A 20,334-nucleotide genomic window follows, 5' to 3' on the forward strand; every position below is an offset into this window, starting at 1 on the left:
TGAAGATTAACTTTACAGTACCTGATCTTGTTCAAATAACAGAATGTCCTACAAGTCTACACCAGTATCCGTTTTTGGCTTGTTAATACAAATATGGGGACTCTACGGGTCACAAACTGCTGAGACATGAGGGCAACAGGGACAATGTTATGGCAAAAACACCACCATTATGTTGTGGCCGAAATTAGGAGAAGAGACGTGGTAGTTGGAGCAGCAACCAGCGGAGACCGTTTATTCTTGTGTACACAAGGATGTGTTTACAACAAAGTGTCAGAGTTATAATGTCTGACTTTGTAACTGTTGGTGGACTGTACCTTACGTCACAGTCCACCAATCAAATCCCTTTGATTGAACAAATACAAAACACATCTGGTCCACTCATCATGTGATGCCCTCTTTGCAGGTCAAATGATGTTGGTGTGTAGTTTTCTGGGACATGCTCTGTTAATCTTTTAAAAACATGTTTATACAAGCTGTGTTCAAAGTACCAAATTATATGAGGTCTCATATACGGTTATTCCCCAACATATTCCTTTGTCTGCACTGATTGGAGTGTGTTTTGGGGCTGCTGCTACAGACCTGGATGAGCTCACTGACACTGTGACATCGTAACAACAATAAACCCTGGTTTACTGCAAGACTCATGCAGCTTCGTCGGGCTAAAGAGGAGGCCTACAGAAGTGGGGACAGGATCCTGTACAACCAGGCCAGAAACACACCGACTATTAAATCGTTTTTTTCCACCACAACCAGGAACTGGTATTTGCTACAATTTGCATAGAGCATTATTTAATTTAAAAAGAATAGCGACACATATACAGTTGGTCAGTTTCATGGTACATGTAAAGTACACAGTTACAATGACGTAAATTCCCTTTGTTAAATACGATACACTGTATTTCAAGATAACTCAAACCTTCAATATCAGCAGGGCAAACCTTTCCATTTGTACGTATATAACATTGCAATTGATTCAAGTCATACATGTAATGAGAAAACAAATTGTGCAAAAACATGAACAAATGTAACAAAAGTCTAAATTAGGAGGTTAAATCCTTTAAAAAGACCAATAAGCCACATATCTGTGCCTTTCTGGAATGTCAGTTTCTACTTTACTTTGCGCACACACACACATCTGGTGACGTGAAGAAAGCGCTGTAAATCATACAAAGCTGTTAAAAGGGTTGATTACTGTGAGCGCTCTTTGCTTTCGTGTAAGACAGTAAATACATTCATATCACGTCTGTGAAGTCAGAGGGATTTTCCAAGAGTAGGAATGTCATTTGTACCCTCAAGTTAATGTGATCACCGATTCATCCGAGAATATCCTTTTTGATCTCGAACACGGATGAAAAGCAGGCAACTGAGAATCCATTTCTCATTTGTTTTTTTTGAAACTTCAAATGTTTTTCTAAATATTCCTACAGAATACATAAATGCTCCAACAACGTATTTTAAGTACAATCAAGGCTTTGAGACTGTGATAAATTGGGCACGCTCTGAAATGAGGTTCAAACATTGAGCTGATCATTCTCCCTCAGAGCAAGGCATCTATTTCAAGTTTTTACCATCTATATACAGTGTTCACTATCTATATACAGCCGTTTTGTTTTTGTATTGCATTTCCTGGAGTTCCCTGAAGGAGCAGCTCTACATTAAAGATGACACAGCAGTAGTTTGTCCACTGCGCAATAACAATTTCTTAGTTATAATATTTAAGGACAATTATAGCACTGTTTTACTACAGTCTGGATGAAATCAGGAATCATGTGTTTCCATACTCTCTGCACCACACACACACAGTGTGAAATGCATAGCAAGAAAAATGGAAAAAAAACGTACAAAAACACCTCAAAGGTTATTGCAGTTATTGGTTGTTGCATCATTCCATGTGTCAGAAAGCTGATAAGATCCATAACACAGAGTGTTTCCCAATATGTAAGGTCCTATGTGCTCAATACAAGTTAGCAAGAAGCAGCATTGCGGTTGACGAGCAACTCACCAAATCATAATTTAAAAGCAGTTTTAATGGATTTTTCCCCTTTATCAAGTCCTACGAATTATTACTTGTTATTTGTTTTGTTTTCCATAGAAAAACATTAAAGACAACAGTAAGTCCAATATTTTTAATTGTCAAGTATTTCTCTCGAACAGAAAAATAACAGTGTATAATTGTACATTCTTGTCATTTTTAGATGCAGGCTACATGGGCTATCGGCAATAGGAAGAGGCAAGCCTTGATTTATTTATAGTGGGCTAATACATGATATGTCATTTATGCAATATAAGAAAGTAAACCCATGACAAATTCTACAAAACCAAGTACATTGTTTTGTCAAAATCATCAACAGTGACCTGGAAGCAGCAATATATAGGCTAATGAAGCCGTGTCTAGCCTGTGTTTCTTTGTAACTTGTATACAGTTTGAACAATCTGTAGGAATTTGGACGTATTCACTTATTCAGAGTGAGACAGCTCGTCAGCCATTATATGCCACTGTTGTATATTTACACAAATAGATGTACTTTTCCGGCTGCTCAGTATGTTCTGCTACCTGTGAGGGCGAGTTAAACAATATTCATGTCACGGGCATGTACAGTTACAGTATAATGCCATGCTACAGCTCTCTTCCTCATTGGCGACTGACGGCACACAGCTCATGAGGTGAAGGGTTGAGGATGAAGCCCACAGCCGGAGTCAGATCCAGTTCTTCCTCTGGGACTCCAGGTGGAGGAGTGAAACGAAAGCGCTGGAGGAGGGAGGTGAAGAAGAGGAAGAGCTCGATCTTTGCCAGACTTTCTCCAGGACACGCCCTCTGTCCTGTGAGAAAACAGGCTTCAGATAATCTGAAAAACTTTTGATTGGTATTGAAAAGTAGTGTTTGCTGAGCTCGCTAACCTGCAGAGAAGGGCATGAAGGCATCTCTCTTGACAAACCGCCCATCCTTGTCCAAGAAATGGGCCGGATTAAAGGTGCGTGGACTCTCCCACTCATTTTCATCCCACAGAACAGATGTCAGAAGAGGAAACACAGTGGTCCCCTTGAAGGAGACATTTATTAATGCTTACAATGTTTTAAAGAGCACTACCATCTACATACAGCTTTCTAGAATCAAGCATGCAGTCGCATCATGTTTCATGATTCAGAGTGAACTGGAAGACTTCTTTTCATCAGTCAGATTCTTACCTTTCTTATGAAATAGCCCTGAAAAGTCACATCTGTGCTGGTGATGTGAGGAATAGAGATGGGAAGGATATTGGTGAATCTCTGTGTCTCATGGATGACAGCGTCAGTGAAGGGAAGGTTCATCCGGTCCTGTACCTTGACCTGACGGCTCCCAACCACCGTACTCAGCTCTGCCTGGACCTGGTCTGGAAATTAGAAAAGAAGTCACAGTGGCTAAAAAACAAAGCAGCAGTAAAGCATGTTTTTATCACCAAGTCTGTAGAAAGACGAACATGATTGCTTTTTATAGTCATTTGCGTGAACACACTGCACAATACATTGCTATATCACATAATTTAGCACAAGCTAGGAAAAATTCATCTCAATGCCATTAGTGTCATTTTACGACCAGCTGGTAGAACATTGCACTCATAGTAATCGGTCGAAACTAAGGAAGTTAAGTACTTTTGGTGCATACAGTTTCAATGGGATTCTTTTTCCAGGTGTTACTGTTCAAATAGGCATGATACCATGGACAGAACAAATTGAACCTTTATTCTTTGGTTAGTTGTAGTTTCAAATTACTGTTTGGAAGTAAAAACTAATTCTCCTGGGTTGCAGCAGTCAGGATATCTTAAAGTCAGAGTTAGTCATAGCAAGCCGACTGGTAATAGTCTTTTCCAATGAAAGTAGCGAGCAGTACTCGTTCCAAAGTTGCTAAATCTAGCAAGACAGTAAGGCAAGTTTATTTGTATAGCACATTTCATCAACAAGGTAATTCAAAGTGCTTCACATGAAACCATTAAAAGCATGAAAACACAAGGCAAAAGAAAAGGAGATTTCAAAAACAATTAAAAAACAGTGTAAGAAATAAAATGCAGTTGTAAAATGCAGAAATGCAGGAAATTGATTAATATATCAATTGAATGTGGTTCAATTAAAGGCAGCAGCAAACAGAAAAGTCTTCAATCTTGATTTAAATGAGCTGAGGGTCTCAGCAGACCTGCAGCTTTCTGGGACTTTGTTCCAGATATGTGGAGCAGAAAAACTGAACGCTGCTTCTCCATGTTTAGTTCTGACTCTGGGAACAGAAAGTAGACCGGTCCCAGACGACCTGAGGGGTCGGGATGGTTCATAAGGTAGCAGCAGATCAGAGATGTATTTTGGTCCCAAACCATTCAGTGCTTTGTAAACCAACAGCAGGATTTTAAAGTCAATTCTTTGTTGGACAGGAAGCCAGTGCAAAGACCTCAGAACTGGAGTGATGTGGTCCACCCTCCTGGTCTTAGTGAGGACTCGAGCTGCAGCGTTCTGAATCAGCTGCAGCTTTCTGACGGATTTTTTACAGAGACCTGTAAACACACCGTTACAGTAGTCCAGTCTGCTGAAGATAAATGCCGAGTTTACAGCACTGACAGCTCGTCCCTTCCGGCCTTCCTCCAAAGCCAAAGAGCAGTGACAGAAGTCGTGCTCCAGGAGACGCTCCTCACCCTAAACGCATGGTTTTCTCCTCACAGGCTTCAATTTTGCTCACGTGAGCAGAGATGTTCTGCATGGAGTGATGTGAAAGGCGTAATTAGTGTTCGTGGCTGTTTGAGTTGCACACGCGTGACCTCTACATAGGTGCATGGATCTCATTTGTGCTTGTGGATTTTGACATTGGCCTTCATGCCATTGGCCAAAAATTATCATAATGAACGGAAACAACAAACATGGCTATTGTTACTCACAGCTGTCAAGCTAGCAGCTTGTGGAAGACTCCAGTGACGAGCAATGAACGCACGAGCAGAACACGTGCAGGCAGGCAGGAATTTAAGCAAGTAGAATTGAATGATTGGTCGGGCTTATTACAGTCCTGCGACAGTCACAGATACCAGATTTGTTTTGTCAAAGCATTTGATTCATTGATTACTGTCAGAATGTAATGAACTAAACGACAACTGCACAAATGGTGCAGACACAATGGTATATCAAGGTAACTGGATTTTATTCGAACAAATACAACATGAAAATTGTATTTACTAGTCATAGGCTCCATATGGCCACGAAAAATTGGGCTCATTGGAAATCCAACCCATTGACCTTTGCAGCATGTCGTTCCATCTGTTCTCTCCCTCTTTCCTGTCAATCTTTGACTGCATCAAATTAAGGTAACATTTTTATATTTTAACTTCTACTACTATGTTAAGTACCCCAGTTGATTGCAACAGCTCTAAGCATATTACTTGCCTTGTATTTGAGGATATTTGGCCATGAGCAACAGAGCCCATCTCAGTGTAGTTGCTGTCGTATCGGTACCAGCAGCAAAGAGGTTGCTAACAGTTGACACAAGGTTGTCCATGTTGTAGAATGACTCCGTAATCCCTAAATTCTTATGAACAGATTAAAGATTAAATGTGTTAAAACTTAATTTTAAAAGGCGTTCTTGCCATTTTTCATCCTCGAGCTATTGGCCATTTTTATAGAATTAGAATGGTGAAGTTTTATGGATTCATGTTAATCATCAATTAAGTCGTTAAAAAAAACAAATGAATAATTATAGATTCAAACCTTGTATTGTGATATCACACTTGATTTTAATACCTCTATTTTCTGTTTGTGTGCCAGAAACGAGTCCACAAATCCTCTGCACATCTGAGCATTCAAAGTTTCTTGTAAATGTCCGATCAGCTGCTTCATTTGTTTTCTGTTTTCAGCTAAATTCTTCCTGAGACGCATCCTGTTGCTCACCCATTGAAATATCCACGGGTAAATATTGTACAACTGTTGTAATTGAATAGAGAACAAAAAAATTCAACATGTTATTATCTGTACAACACGACGGCACAATATGCATGACATGAGTCTGTAATTCTCACTATAACCCACAAAAGGTAAATCTAATAGTTTATTCAATGAAAGACAAAGTGGTACCCGTATTGAAGGAGAGCCTAAAAGTCGAATGTTGTCATTGGCTCGCTCTACCATACATGTAAACTCTGCATCACTGTAATCAAATCTGCTGCCATAGACAATTGAACAGATGATGTTGGAAACTGCATAGTTCATTGACTGGGTAGCACTGAAGGGTTTCCCTAAAACAAACAAAAGATGAATGAGCAAAACAACAATATAAAATCCTTATGAAGACACAATACAATACAATACAATACAGGACAAGAGTTACCTTCATGTCTTTCGAACACTTCGTTCAGATATTGAATCTCCTCAATGATTTTATCTTCTGCCGCTTTTTTGCCCATCCCAAAGTCTCTCAGGTTGCTCAGAGCAAAACGCCTCATTTCTTTCCATGATTCCCCATTGGCAAATGCGATTCCTGTACCTGAAGTGAAATGAAGTACACATCTTTTTCTCAAATGTTATTTGAACTTTTTGAAATCGGATTACATCGTCACAGCACCATGGTTGTAGCGATGTAAAAATAAGTCGGTTGGTCTACTACTTTTGTCCAGACAGATATCTCGAGAACTATTGGATGAATTGCTATGCAATCTGGTACATTCATCGTTCCTAGAGGATGAATCCCCCAAATCCCTGACTTCTGTGATGATGAAGTATGTTCAAAGGCTTGTCAAAGACTTAATCAACTTCTAATGCAAAAAGCCTGTCAGTGTCTCAACCACGTCACATGTACGATGGACTTCAGGCTGCTCCTCAAGGTGCTGCTTCCTACACCTGCACCATGAAGACTGTCCTGACAGGCAGAACCACTGCCTGGTTCAGGAATAGCCCTGAGAGTTTCTTCCTTGGGGTCAATAGTTATCCGAATCAGTGACCAAGGCTGGCTAATGCAGTCACTTAGGCTATCACACGTTGTTCTCTTTGCACACACATCACCAAGGCTAACCACAACAACTATGCCCTTTAACAGTATGAACTCATTTTGCATTCTAAACTACACAACATTTGCATTGCGGAGCAATTGAAACAGCGTCACCCATGGAAGAAGCTTTTAGCTCAAAGCACAACTGTGCCTTACGCAGCCGCTGCAGACTGTGAGCTGTGTGATGTTAACATTGTCGTTGGATCAAATATATGCGTCAGATGAACTTATACTGTGAGTGGTTATCACTCAAATCTGCTGCTTTGTACTTACTATGTGAATGATTTAAGTCATTGGCTACTGGACTGACATGTCTCTCTCCAAACTCCACAGCATAGTTGACCAGTGCCTGCTTCACGGTCTTGTATCCTGCCAGAATCACCACTTTGTGGGGTCCCAAATACACTGTGAACACTGATCCATAGTTCTTGGAAAGCTATGAAACAAAAAAAGCAGTGATCATTATAACTTATCCCACATCACAGTAAAGCAATAACCTCTCTTACAAATTGCAAAATGCCATTTGATTGAAATCATGCAACCACCTGTATGTGTAGCTGTTAACGTTTTGTTGTTCTCTTGTTTCTGTTTCTATTTTCTATTGTAATTGACATTCCTTCATATGCTGCAGAACAGGAACATGCTGGAAACCAGTTTCAACTGAGTCGGGACAGTTTAACTGCTTAGCTATTCTTCTTTTAATCTTTGCCGATATAATGATAATATTTATAATGATAATAAGCTGCAGTAAAGTGGTTGAAACATCTTGTATCCTACAGTATAGCTGTCCATCACTCATAAAATCAAAAATCCCATTATCAATTCCATTTTTCTATATCATACATAATCTCACAATAGTTTGTAATTGATTCCCAAAAAAGATTGATCTAGTACAATCAAATGGCTGAGAGGACCACTCTATATTTTTGAATGGTTATGCTTTTAGGTAGGGATGCACCGATCTAACTTTTTCAGTCCCGATACCAATAGTGATAAGTGCGCTTTGGTTAATGGCCGATACAGAGTACTGATCCGATACTAGTGTTTATTTGATAAGCTGTATGCCTCACTGTGTGGATGTGATGATCAAAGTACGACTCAAGCGCAGAAAACAGACCAGAGTTTGCAAAAAAATCAATGTTTTACCGAGGCTCAGTTCAAAACAAAGCAGATTTCAGGAATGAAAGGAATAGTTACTGACGCAGGAAACCTCAACTAAAAAATGACTGAAACAATCTGGCAACTGGTAGGTGAACAGCTGGGGTTTAAGTACAGGGGAGGTCTGATGAGCAAAAGGAACACAGGTGCGGAACAAAACATAACAATTAAATATAGAGATATAAATGTGCAGAATTGTTATTGAATAAAATAATGGTATCCGATAACTGATCAGCAAATTGTCACCAATACCTGATCCAGTATCGGTGCATTGCTACTATCAGATGGATGAAAGTCCTATTTACAAATCTTATAATAAATCAACAGTTACTGATAAAAAATCTGCTTTAATCAGATTCATTTAGGCAGGCACGTGCACAGACATTGACTGCCTTGTATCCAGCCAGGACCACCACTTTATTGGTGCCCAAGTAGACGGTAAACACAGAGCCATGTTTCTTCGAAAGCTGTAAAAAAAAAAAAAAAATGTAGAGTCTAAGATCGCGGACATTTCTAATGACGAAAGGACCTTCAAATATATAACAAAATGGATTTCTTTTGCGATACGACAGCTTAACTCACCTCACACAGGGTAATGTATGGTCTCTTGAGATCGAGCTGCAACAGGTTGCCAAGCAGGGGAAGAGGCCTCGGACCTGGTGGCACCTTTCCGAATGGCTGGGAGGTGAAACTATGGGAAACGAGATGGAGGACGAGCAGGAGAGCAACGGCCCCTAACAAAGCGGTGGGACTAGAGCAGAGGTAGACGACGAAATCCTCAAAAAGAGACATTTGTTCCGCTGTTAAGGTACACCTCCGACTAAACCTTGCAGTTAAACCACAAGCTCAAAACTTATGTGGCCTGGAACGCTATTGTATAAGCTCTCGGGTGACTCATTTTCTACCCACCCATCTTGACTCTGCAAACTCTCAGGAGAGCAGCAAATCGCAAAGGAGAGACTAAGCTGAATAACGTGTTTGTTTGAAGATTAACTTTACAGTACCTGATCTTGTTCAAATAACAGAATGTCCTACAAGTCTACACCAGTATCCGTTTTTGGCTTGTTAATACAAATATGGGGACTCTACGGGTCACAAACTGCTGAGACATGAGGGCAACAGGGACAATGTTATGGCAAAAACACCACCATTATGTTGTGGCCGAAATTAGGAGAAGAGACGTGGTAGTTGGAGCAGCAACCAGCGGAGACCGTTTATTCTTGTGTACACAAGGATGTGTTTACAACAAAGTGTCAGAGTTATAATGTCTGACTTTGTAACTGTTGGTGGACTGTACCTTACGTCACAGTCCACCAATCAAATCCCTTTGATTGAACAAATACAAAACACATCTGGTCCACTCATCATGTGATGCCCTCTTTGCAGGTCAAATGATGTTGGTGTGTAGTTTTCTGGGACATGCTCTGTTAATCTTTTAAAAACATGTTTATACAAGCTGTGTTCAAAGTACCAAATTATATGAGGTCTCATATACGGTTATTCCCCAACATATTCCTTTGTCTGCACTGATTGGAGTGTGTTTTGGGGCTGCTGCTACAGACCTGGATGAGCTCACTGACACTGTGACATCGTAACAACAATAAACCCTGGTTTACTGCAAGACTCATGCAGCTTCGTCGGGCTAAAGAGGAGGCCTACAGAAGTGGGGACAGGATCCTGTACAACCAGGCCAGAAACACACCGACTATTAAATCGTTTTTTTCCACCACAACCAGGAACTGGTATTTGCTACAATTTGCATAGAGCATTATTTAATTTAAAAAGAATAGCGACACATATACAGTTGGTCAGTTTCATGGTACATGTAAAGTACACAGTTACAATGACGTAAATTCCCTTTGTTAAATACGATACACTGTATTTCAAGATAACTCAAACCTTCAATATCAGCAGGGCAAACCTTTCCATTTGTACGTATATAACATTGCAATTGATTCAAGTCATACATGTAATGAGAAAACAAATTGTGCAAAAACATGAACAAATGTAACAAAAGTCTAAATTAGGAGGTTAAATCCTTTAAAAAGACCAATAAGCCACATATCTGTGCCTTTCTGGAATGTCAGTTTCTACTTTACTTTGCGCACACACACACATCTGGTGACGTGAAGAAAGCGCTGTAAATCATACAAAGCTGTTAAAAGGGTTGATTACTGTGAGCGCTCTTTGCTTTCGTGTAAGACAGTAAATACATTCATATCACGTCTGTGAAGTCAGAGGGATTTTCCAAGAGTAGGAATGTCATTTGTACCCTCAAGTTAATGTGATCACCGATTCATCCGAGAATATCCTTTTTGATCTCGAACACGGATGAAAAGCAGGCAACTGAGAATCCATTTCTCATTTGTTTTTTTTGAAACTTCAAATGTTTTTCTAAATATTCCTACAGAATACATAAATGCTCCAACAACGTATTTTAAGTACAATCAAGGCTTTGAGACTGTGATAAATTGGGCACGCTCTGAAATGAGGTTCAAACATTGAGCTGATCATTCTCCCTCAGAGCAAGGCATCTATTTCAAGTTTTTACCATCTATATACAGTGTTCACTATCTATATACAGCCGTTTTGTTTTTGTATTGCATTTCCTGGAGTTCCCTGAAGGAGCAGCTCTACATTAAAGATGACACAGCAGTAGTTTGTCCACTGCGCAATAACAATTTCTTAGTTATAATATTTAAGGACAATTATAGCACTGTTTTACTACAGTCTGGATGAAATCAGGAATCATGTGTTTCCATACTCTCTGCACCACACACACACAGTGTGAAATGCATAGCAAGAAAAATGGAAAAAAAACGTACAAAAACACCTCAAAGGTTATTGCAGTTATTGGTTGTTGCATCATTCCATGTGTCAGAAAGCTGATAAGATCCATAACACAGAGTGTTTCCCAATATGTAAGGTCCTATGTGCTCAATACAAGTTAGCAAGAAGCAGCATTACGGTTGACGAGCAACTCACCAAATCATAATTTAAAAGCAGTTTTAATGGATTTTTCCCCTTTATCAAGTCCTACGAATTATTACTTGTTATTTGTTTTGTTTTCCATAGAAAAACATTAAAGACAACAGTAAGTCCAATATTTTTAATTGTCAAGTATTTCTCTCGAACAGAAAAATAACAGTGTATAATTGTACATTCTTGTCATTTTTAGATGCAGGCTACATGGGCTATCGGCAATAGGAAGAGGCAAGCCTTGATTTATTTATAGTGGGCTAATACATGATATGTCATTTATGCAATATAAGAAAGTAAACCCATGACAAATTCTACAAAACCAAGTACATTGTTTTGTCAAAATCATCAACAGTGACCTGGAAGCAGCAATATATAGGCTAATGAAGCCGTGTCTAGCGTGTGTTTCTTTGTAACTTGTATACAGTTTGAACAATCTGTAGGAATTTGGACGTATTCACTTATTCAGAGTGAGACAGCTCGTCAGCCATTATATGCCACTGTTGTATATTTACACAAATAGATGTACTTTTCCGGCTGCTCAGTATGTTCTGCTACCTGTGAGGGCGAGTTAAACAATATTCATGTCACGGGCATGTACAGTTACAGTATAATGCCATGCTACAGCTCTCTTCCTCATTGGCGACTGACGGCACACAGCTCATGAGGTGAAGGGTTGAGGATGAAGCCCACAGCCGGAGTCAGATCCAGTTCTTCCTCTGGGACTCCAGGTGGAGGAGTGAAACGAAAGCGCTGGAGGAGGGAGGTGAAGAAGAGGAAGAGCTCCATCTTTGCCAGACTTTCTCCAGGACACGCCCTCTGTCCTGTGAGAAAACAGGCTTCAGATAATCTGAAAAACTTTTGATTGGTATTGAAAAGTAGTGTTTGCTGAGCTCGCTAACCTGCAGAGAAGGGCATGAAGGCATCTCTCTTGACAAACCGCCCATCCTTGTCCAAGAAATGGGCCGGATTAAAGGTGCGTGGACTCTCCCACTCACTTTCATCCCACAGAACAGATGTCAGAAGAGGAAACACAGTGGTCCCCTTGAAGGAGACATTTATTAATGCTTACAATGTTTTAAAGAGCACTACCATCTACATACAGCTTTCTAGAATCAAGCATGCAGTCGCATCATGTTTCAGAGTGAACTGGAAGACTTCTTTTCATCAGTCAGATTCTTACCTTTCTTATGAAATAGCCCTGAAAAGTCACATCTGTGCTGGTGATGTGAGGAATAGAGATGGGAAGGATATTGGTGAATCTCTGTGTCTCATGGATGACAGCGTCAGTGAAGGGAAGGTTCATCCGGTCCTGTGCCTTGACCTGACGGCTCCCAACCACCGTACTCAGCTCTGCCTGGACCTGGTCTGGAAATTAGAAAAGAAGTCACAGTGGCTAAAAAACAAAGCAGCAGTAAAGCATGTTTTTATCACCAAGTCTGTAGAAAGACGAACATGATTGCTTTTTATAGTCATTTGCGTGAACACACTGCACAATACATTGCTATATCACAGAATTTAGCACAAGCTAGGAAAAATTCATCTCAATGCCATTAGTGTCATTTTACAACCAGATGGTAGAACATTGCACTCATAGTAATCGGTCGAAACTAAGGAAGTTAAGTACTTTTGGTGCATACAGTTTCAATGGGGTTCTTTTTCCAGGTGTTACTGTTCAAATAGGCATGATACCATGGACAGAACAAATTGAACCTTTAATGTTTAGTTCTGACTCTGGGAACAGAAAGTAGACCGGTCCCAGACGACCTGAGGGGTCGGGATGGTTCGTAAGGTAGCAGCAGATCAGAGATGTATTTTGGTCCCAAACCATTCAGTGCTTTGTAAACCAACAGCAGGATTTTAAAGTCAATTCTTTGTTGGACAGGAAGCCAGTGCAAAGACCTCAGAACTGGAGTGATGTGGTCCACCCTCCTGGTCTTAGTGAGGACTCGAGCTGCAGCGTTCTGAATCAGCTGCAGCTTTCTGACGGATTTTTTACAGAGACCTGTAAACACACCGTTACAGTAGTCCAGTCTGCTGAAGATAAATGCCGAGTTGACAGCACTGACAGCTCGTCCCTTCCGGCCTTCCTCCAAAGCCAAAGAGCAGTGACAGAAGTCGTGCTCCAGGAGACGCTCCTCACCCTAAACGCATGGTTTTCTCCTCACAGGCTTCAATTTTGCTCACGTGAGCAGAGATGTTCTGCATGGAGTGACGTGAAAGTACTCGCAAAAGTAATAAGCGTGTATAGTTGTTTGAGCTGCACACGCCTGATCTACACACGTGCATGGATCTCATTTGTGCTTGTGGATTTTGACATTGATCTGCCTTCATACCATTGGCCAAAAATTATAATGAACGTAAACAACAAACATGGCTATTGTTAGTCACAGCTGTCAAGCTAGCAGCTTGTGGAAGACTCCAGTGACGAGCAATGAACGCACGAGCAGAACACGTGCAGGCAGGCAGGAATTTAAGCAAGTAGAATTGAATGATTGGTCGGGCTTATTACAGTCCTGCGACAGTCACAGATACCAGATTTGTTTTGTCAAAGCATTTGATTCATTGATTACTGTCAGAATGTAATGAACTAAACGACAACTGCACAAATGGTGCAGACACAATGGTATATCAAGGTAACTGGATTTTATTCGAACAAATACAACATGAAAATTGTATTTACTAGTCATAGGCTCCATATGGCCACGAAAAATTGGGCTCATTGGAAATCCAACCCATTGACCTTTGCAGCATGTTGTTCCATCTGTTCTCTCCCTCTTTCCTGTCAATCTTTGACTGCATCAAATTAAGGTAACATTTTTGTATTTTAACTTCTACTACTATGTTAAGTACCCCAGTTGATTGCAACAGCTCTAAGCATATTACTTGCCTTGTATTTGAGGATATTTGGCCATGAGCAACAGAGCCCATCTCAGTGTAGTTGCTGTCGTATCGGTACCAGCAGCAAAGAGGTTGCTAACAGTTGACACAAGGTTGTCCATGTTGTAGAATGACTCCGTAATCCCTAAATTCTTATGAACAGATTAAAGATTAAATGTGTTAAAACTTAATTTTAAAAGGCGTTCTTGCCATTTTTCATCCTCGAGCTATTGGCCATTTTTATAGAATTAGAATGGTGAAGTTTTATGGATTCATGTTAATCATCAATTAAGTCATTAAAAAAAACAAATGAATAATTATAGATTCAAACCTTGTATTGTGATATCACACTTGATTTTAATACCTCTATTTTCTGTTTGTGTGCCAGAAACGAGTCCACAAATCCTCTGCACATCTGAGCATTCAAAGTTTCTTGTAAATGTCCGATCAGCTGCTTTATTTGTTTTCTGCTTTCAGCAACATTCTTCCTGAGACGCATCCTGTTGCTCACCCATTGAAATATCCACGGGTAAATATTGTACAACTGTTGTAATTGAATAGAGAACAAAACAATTCAACATGTTATTATCTGTACAACACGACGGCACAATATGCATGACATGAGTCTGTAATTCTCACTATAACCCACAAAAGGTAAATCTAATAGTTTATTTAATGAAAGACAAAGTGGTACCTGTATTGAAGGAGAGCCTGAAACTCGAAAGTTGTCATTGGCTCGGTCTACCATACATGTAAACTCTGCATCACTGTAATCAAATCTGCTGCCATAGACAATTGAACAGATGATGTTGGAAACTGCATAGTTCATTGACTGGGTAGCACTGAAGGGTTTCCCTAAAACAAACAAAAGATGAATGAGCAAAACAACAATATGAAATCCTTATGAAGACACAATACAATACAGGAGAAGAGTTACCTTCATGTCTTTCGAACACTTCGTTCAGATATTGAATCTCCTCAATGATTTTATCTTCTGCCGCTTTTTTGCCCATCCCAAAGTCTCTCAGGTTGCTCAGAGCAAAACGCCTCATTTCTTTCCATGATTCCCCATTGGCAAATATGATTCCTTTACCTGAAGTGAAATGAAGTACACATCTTTTTCTCAAATGTTATTTGAACTTTTTGAAATTGGATTACATCGTCACAGCACCATGGTTGTAGCGATGGAAAAATAAGTCGGTTGGTCTACTACTTTTGTCCAGACAGATATCTCGAGAACTATTGGATGAATTGCTACGCAATCTGGTACATTCATCGTTCCTAGAGGATGAATCCCCCAAATCCCTGACTTCTGTGATGATGAAGTACGTTCAAAGGCTTGTCAAAGACTTAATCAACTTCTAATGCAAAAAGCCTGTCAGTGTCTCAACCACGTCACATGTACGATGGACTTCAGGCTGCTCCTCAAGGTGCTGCTTCCTACACCTGCACCATGAAGACTGTCCTGACAGGCAGAACCACTGCCTGGTTCAGGAATAGCCCTGAGAGTTTCTTCCTTGGGGTCAATAGTTATCCGAATCAGTGACCAAGGCTGGCTAATGCAATCACTCAGGCTATCACACGTTGTTCTCTTTGCACACACATCACCAAGGCTAACCACAACAACTATGCCCTTTAACAGTATGAACTCATTTTGCATTCTAAACTACACAACATTTGCATTGCGGAGCAATTGAAACAGCGTCACCCATGGAAGAAGCTTTTAGCTCAAAGTACAACTGTGCCTTACGCAGCCGCTGCAGACTGTGAGCTGTGTGATGTTAACATTGTCGTTGGATCAAATATATGCGTCAGATGAACTTATACTGTGAGTGGTTATCACTAAAATCTGCTGCTTTGTACTTACTATGTGAATGATTTAAGTCATTGGCTCCTGGACTGACTTGTCTCTCTCCAAACTCCACAGCATAGTTGACCAGTGCCTGCTTCACGGTCTTGTATCCTGCCAGAATCACCACTTTGTGGGGTCCCAAATACACTGTGAACACTGATCCATAGTTCTTGGAAAGCTATGAAACAAAAAAAGCAGTGATCATTATAACTTATCCCACATCACAGTAAAGCAATAACCTCTCTTACAAATTGCAAAATGCCATTTGATTGAAATCATGCAACCACCTGTATGTGTAGCTGTTAACGTTTTGTTGTTCTCTTGTTTCTGTTTCTATTTTCTATTGTAATTGACATTCCTTCATATGCTGCAGAACAGGAACATGCTGGAAACCAGTTTCAACTGAGTCGGGACAGTTTAACTGCTTAGCTATTCTTCTTTTAATCTTTGCCGATATAATGATAATATTTATAATGATAATAAGCTGCAGTAAAGTGGTTGAAACATCTTGTATCCTACAGTATAGCTGTCCATCACTCATAAAATCAAAAATCCCATTATCAATTCCATTTTTCTATATCATACATAATCTCACAATAGTTTGTAATTGATTCCCAAAAAAGATTGATCTAGTACAATCAAATGGCTGAGAGGACCACTCTATATTTTTGAATGGTTATGCTTTTAGGTAGGGATGCACCGATCTAACTTTTTCAGTCCCGATACCAATAGTGATAAGTGCGCTTTGGTTAATGGCCGTGTTACGTGATATCTGGGGGGTGACCCCTCACGATTTTTTAATCCGATAATAAAAAATTGAAAAATTAATAATTATTAATTTTTTTTTTTTTTTTTTATTAGAATAAGTATCAGTGTGGTTTGGGCATTTCAAGAATGCCATCAGTAATGTACCGAGCTGGATCAAACACAACTTACCTCAGGTGATGAAGGGGATCATCTGAGGCGTAACCCCCCTCTGGGCTCGATTCTCAGGAAAATATGAAGAAAAGGACTTGGTCGAAGAAACTAATTCGTTATTTATTTATTTGCATTTAAATCAAAGTATAGTCTCTTGGTCCAAAATGCAGAGGAAAATCGTTAACTGAAAAATATAAGAAAAATCACCTAAGTATTCAAAAACCCCTTCAGAGTAGTTTACAGACAAAGGATCTTAAAACACTGACTCAGCCAGCAGACGTAATGCTGTGTAGCTTACGGAGGAAAAAGTTAATGATTCACCCAGCGCAGGACTGGACAGAGTGAGCTTTCTCTCCTGTTTCGACTTCAAAAAACCTTCTAAGTTTTCTTAAAAACTCAGACTCTCAAAGTCCGGAGACTCTGCAAAAAGTTAAAGTTCTCCTCCGTGCAGGCCGGAGCCCGCACGGGATTAGAGACTCCGTCCAACTCCTTCTCCAAAGCTGCTTCAAGGTCCTGCGCCAAGTGTCTCTGCTGTTTCAAAACTGCCCCTATATACTCGTCCGGGCCTCAGATGTCTGACTTCAAACGGATTCCTACCCTTCACATCACTTGATTGATGACACAAAAACCCTTACTTCAGCGTAATCTTTGAAAGCCAGGTCTGCCTTCGTGGTCCATATGAGCTCCTCAGCATTTTTAGCGACGCCACTGTCAAGGCTAAGTTATTTATGCTTCCCCCCAGGCTACTCTTACTGATCTGACCGCCTCATAGGTTCTTCCTGAAACCGCTGACTCTGTCTTTGTGAATTCGTCTGGGATTTTCCCTTCTGTCTTCTCTAGACTAGGTGGCGTCTCAGTCTTCCTTCTTTGTGTGAATTTGCTGGCTCAGCTCTTGGACTTCCCCATGAACCGAGGAGAGCATCGGGGGGGGGGGGGGGGTGAGGGTGTGTGTGTGTGTGTGTGAATGAGTGTGCGCCCACCCGTACACATCAGTGCAACAGGGGTTTTGGACATCCGCCTCAGAGACTCAGAGTCATATGCCTGATTTAAACAACGGCTTTGCTGGTAGAGACATCACTACTTCGCAAAATCTCCACCGTGTTCAACACCCTCTCTTGCGAATCGTGACTTGTCTCTACCTCCGTTCTTGTATCACACAAAAGGTAGCTACCATGATTAATTGAGGCTAAAACCTTTGACAATGTCCATCGCAGTGAACGGAAGATCAACCATTTTCTATGCTATCTGGGCTAATTCGCCACATCTCCTAACACCCTCTCTCGAATGGCACCAGATACACGAAAAATAGAACATCTCATACTCTCACAGTAGAGGTCCATCATAACTTCTGTATCGTCAAAAATGCACAAAAGCAGGTATTCCCAGAAAAACAACGGGAATCTGAATCATATTGAAACACAACACATGAAATTATATCATTGAAATAAAGACAGGAAAAAGAAAATGAATCCTATCTGAAAACATAGTTTAAAAGAAGAAAAAGCAACGCTAAAAAGTAAAATACTCCTCATCCCCAAAAACAAAATCCACCTCTCAAAGATATCATAAAAGTACAGAATACAAAACGTTGAACATATCAGAAAACACAAAATACACCCACAACCTCTTGGTTTTTGTGTTTTTTCCTTTCTTCTCTCTCCTAGAGCAGAAAAGTCAATGTCCAGAGTCACATGCGAGCCACGCCAGCAGCCGTCACTGTCGATAGTTCAGCATCTCCCGTCCAAGACGCCACCTGTCTCAGCCCGCTTTCTGTCCCAGAGGACATATTCCTCTACACCCTGGTCGTTAGAGTCGATTGAAGGCCCCCGGGCCCACGGAAAGTCCAGTTTCAGTATTTGGATACTGATAAGGACCCAGGTCAGCGTAGGCCGGTTCTCCCCCGATGGGCTGATGGTCCATCAGGTCCGTTGCATCACGTAAGGGCCCGTACACGTTTCGGGGATCGCTTTCTTCGTCCACAGAGTGGACAGAGGTCAGGGTCATGTTGACGTTGGGAGACAGAGAGGGAGAGATAGCAGTGGGTGATTCTGGCGAGTCCGACAGTGGTACAACCCGCTGGTCCAACTGGACCTGCCCCGATCTTGGAGATTCGGTGTGGTTAACCTGGAGACCTCAGGGATGAGAGGTTAAACCCAATATATCCAGGGGATGAGGATAAAAGTATTCAACAAAAATAGCAGTAAAGTATCAAAGAAAGAGAAAACCTTAAATGACTACCTGTTTCAACCTGTCCTTTCTAGACTGAGGCGTGCTATCTCGCAGCCGATTAAGTTTTATACAATCGTGAAGGATATTGTTAGCTGCTGTTGCCCTCGCCCTTCTGTATGCCATATGAAAGCACAGATCAGGATCATAGATCGTTGGGCTGGGCCAGTCATCTGGTCCAAGATTCATTTTCACATAATGACCAGGGTAGAAATCGTGTAGAAATCAAAACATAAAAATCTGAAAAGGCTCTCTCCTTCCTTGACTAGAATATTCAACTTAAAAGTTTGAAAAAGTTTTAAAACTAAGAATAAATGCTCAGTCCGTAACAACTGCATAAAACACTCAAACGATGTGTATATAATCCCTACTTAATATAAAGGATAAGATCGTAAAAAATATAAAATAAGAAATGAACAAACTGTCCTCACAGGAGAAACTGAAAAATCAGAGAAGCTCGTGTAAAATATACGGCTGATAAGAATTTAACTGGTAAAGTAACAAACAAAAAATGATATACTTTTAAAGGATTAAAGACCCTAACTATATTTAGAGAAACGGTGATTTTGGAGTTCCCCTGAATGCCAATAGATGGCTGTCCAGGCTCATTCTAGGCAAAATCATGTCCCCTGAGCAGCTGATGATCCAGCCGGCTTGTGGAATGTAACGTGTGAGGTCACAGAAGTCAACGTGAGGCCCATGCTTGATGGGATACTGGCTTGCCTTTTTTTATTTTTATTTTTTCCTGGCGTAGCTGTCTTGAAGCCATCAACCATCGTTCACTGTTGACCCGTGACCTCACTTTGTGTTGGATGTGTTCTAAGGTTAGGAAGAGGAACTAGATTCTGTTTCAAAAAACCTATTGACCTTGTCGTGTCCCTCATTTCGTAATCCCTCATGCATATTGGTCCCTATTGGAGAGGCTTGTTCAAGCAGGACCTCAGTGAGTGCATCATTCCCTCTCCACCCTGAAGGAAAGATAAGGGAAGGTTCAGTCATTTTCGGACTGGCTTGGGCCATTTAGTCTGCTTGTGTGGGCGAGCGGTTTGCTTTTTTCCTTAGTGAAGTCTCTTTGCCACCATCATTCTAGCTCATTCTGAGCTGCCGTGAAAGCAAGGGAAGGAAGGGCTGCCCCTCCTCCCCTGATCGCTCCCTCTCCTCTGAACAAGGAGGGAGCGTTTTTGACTTTAACCTGAGAGACACACAATCTGATCCCCTATTTCACACCTTTAGTGTTTTAGGGCCTAAGGCCTCTCAGGTATCCAGCCATGCAATAATATAACAGTGATATTATTACGATTTTAACGCGAGAGAGAAAATCTGATCCCCTATG

The 20,334-nt window shown here is 40.7% G+C and overlaps 1 protein-coding gene and 1 pseudogene across 2 annotated transcripts in view; both read right to left on the reverse strand.

The window, feature by feature from the left end:
• LOC306787417 overlaps window positions 1-8,938 on the reverse strand; it is a 13,403-nt pseudogene extending 4,465 nt beyond the window's left edge. The window contains exons 1-9 of the transcript in view: window positions 8,729-8,938; window positions 7,262-7,424; window positions 6,332-6,487; window positions 6,079-6,239; window positions 5,749-5,928; window positions 5,395-5,536; window positions 3,187-3,371; window positions 2,899-3,040; window positions 2,644-2,820 (exon numbers count right to left, since the gene is read on the reverse strand). The product of the transcript in view is annotated as an uncharacterized misc_RNA (transcript). The remainder of the gene's footprint in view (window positions 1-2,643; window positions 2,821-2,898; window positions 3,041-3,186; window positions 3,372-5,394; window positions 5,537-5,748; window positions 5,929-6,078; window positions 6,240-6,331; window positions 6,488-7,261; window positions 7,425-8,728) is intronic.
• Window positions 8,939-11,761: 2,823 nt separating this feature from the next.
• LOC306786846 (cytochrome P450 2K1-like) lies at window positions 11,762-15,057 on the reverse strand (the record flags this gene model as incomplete). Its single annotated transcript, XM_079281735.1, has 7 exons — window positions 11,762-11,949; window positions 12,028-12,169; window positions 12,309-12,493; window positions 14,016-14,157; window positions 14,370-14,549; window positions 14,700-14,860; window positions 14,943-15,057. 7 exons carry the CDS (start codon window positions 15,055-15,057, stop codon window positions 11,762-11,764), a joined length of 1,113 nt encoding a protein of 370 aa, XP_079137861.1.
• Window positions 15,058-20,334: the final 5,277 nt, after the last annotated feature.

Source organism: Melanostigma gelatinosum (genome assembly GCF_949748355.1).
Source record: "Melanostigma gelatinosum genome assembly, chromosome: 13".
NCBI classification, from domain to species: domain Eukaryota; kingdom Metazoa; phylum Chordata; class Actinopteri; order Perciformes; family Zoarcidae; genus Melanostigma; species Melanostigma gelatinosum.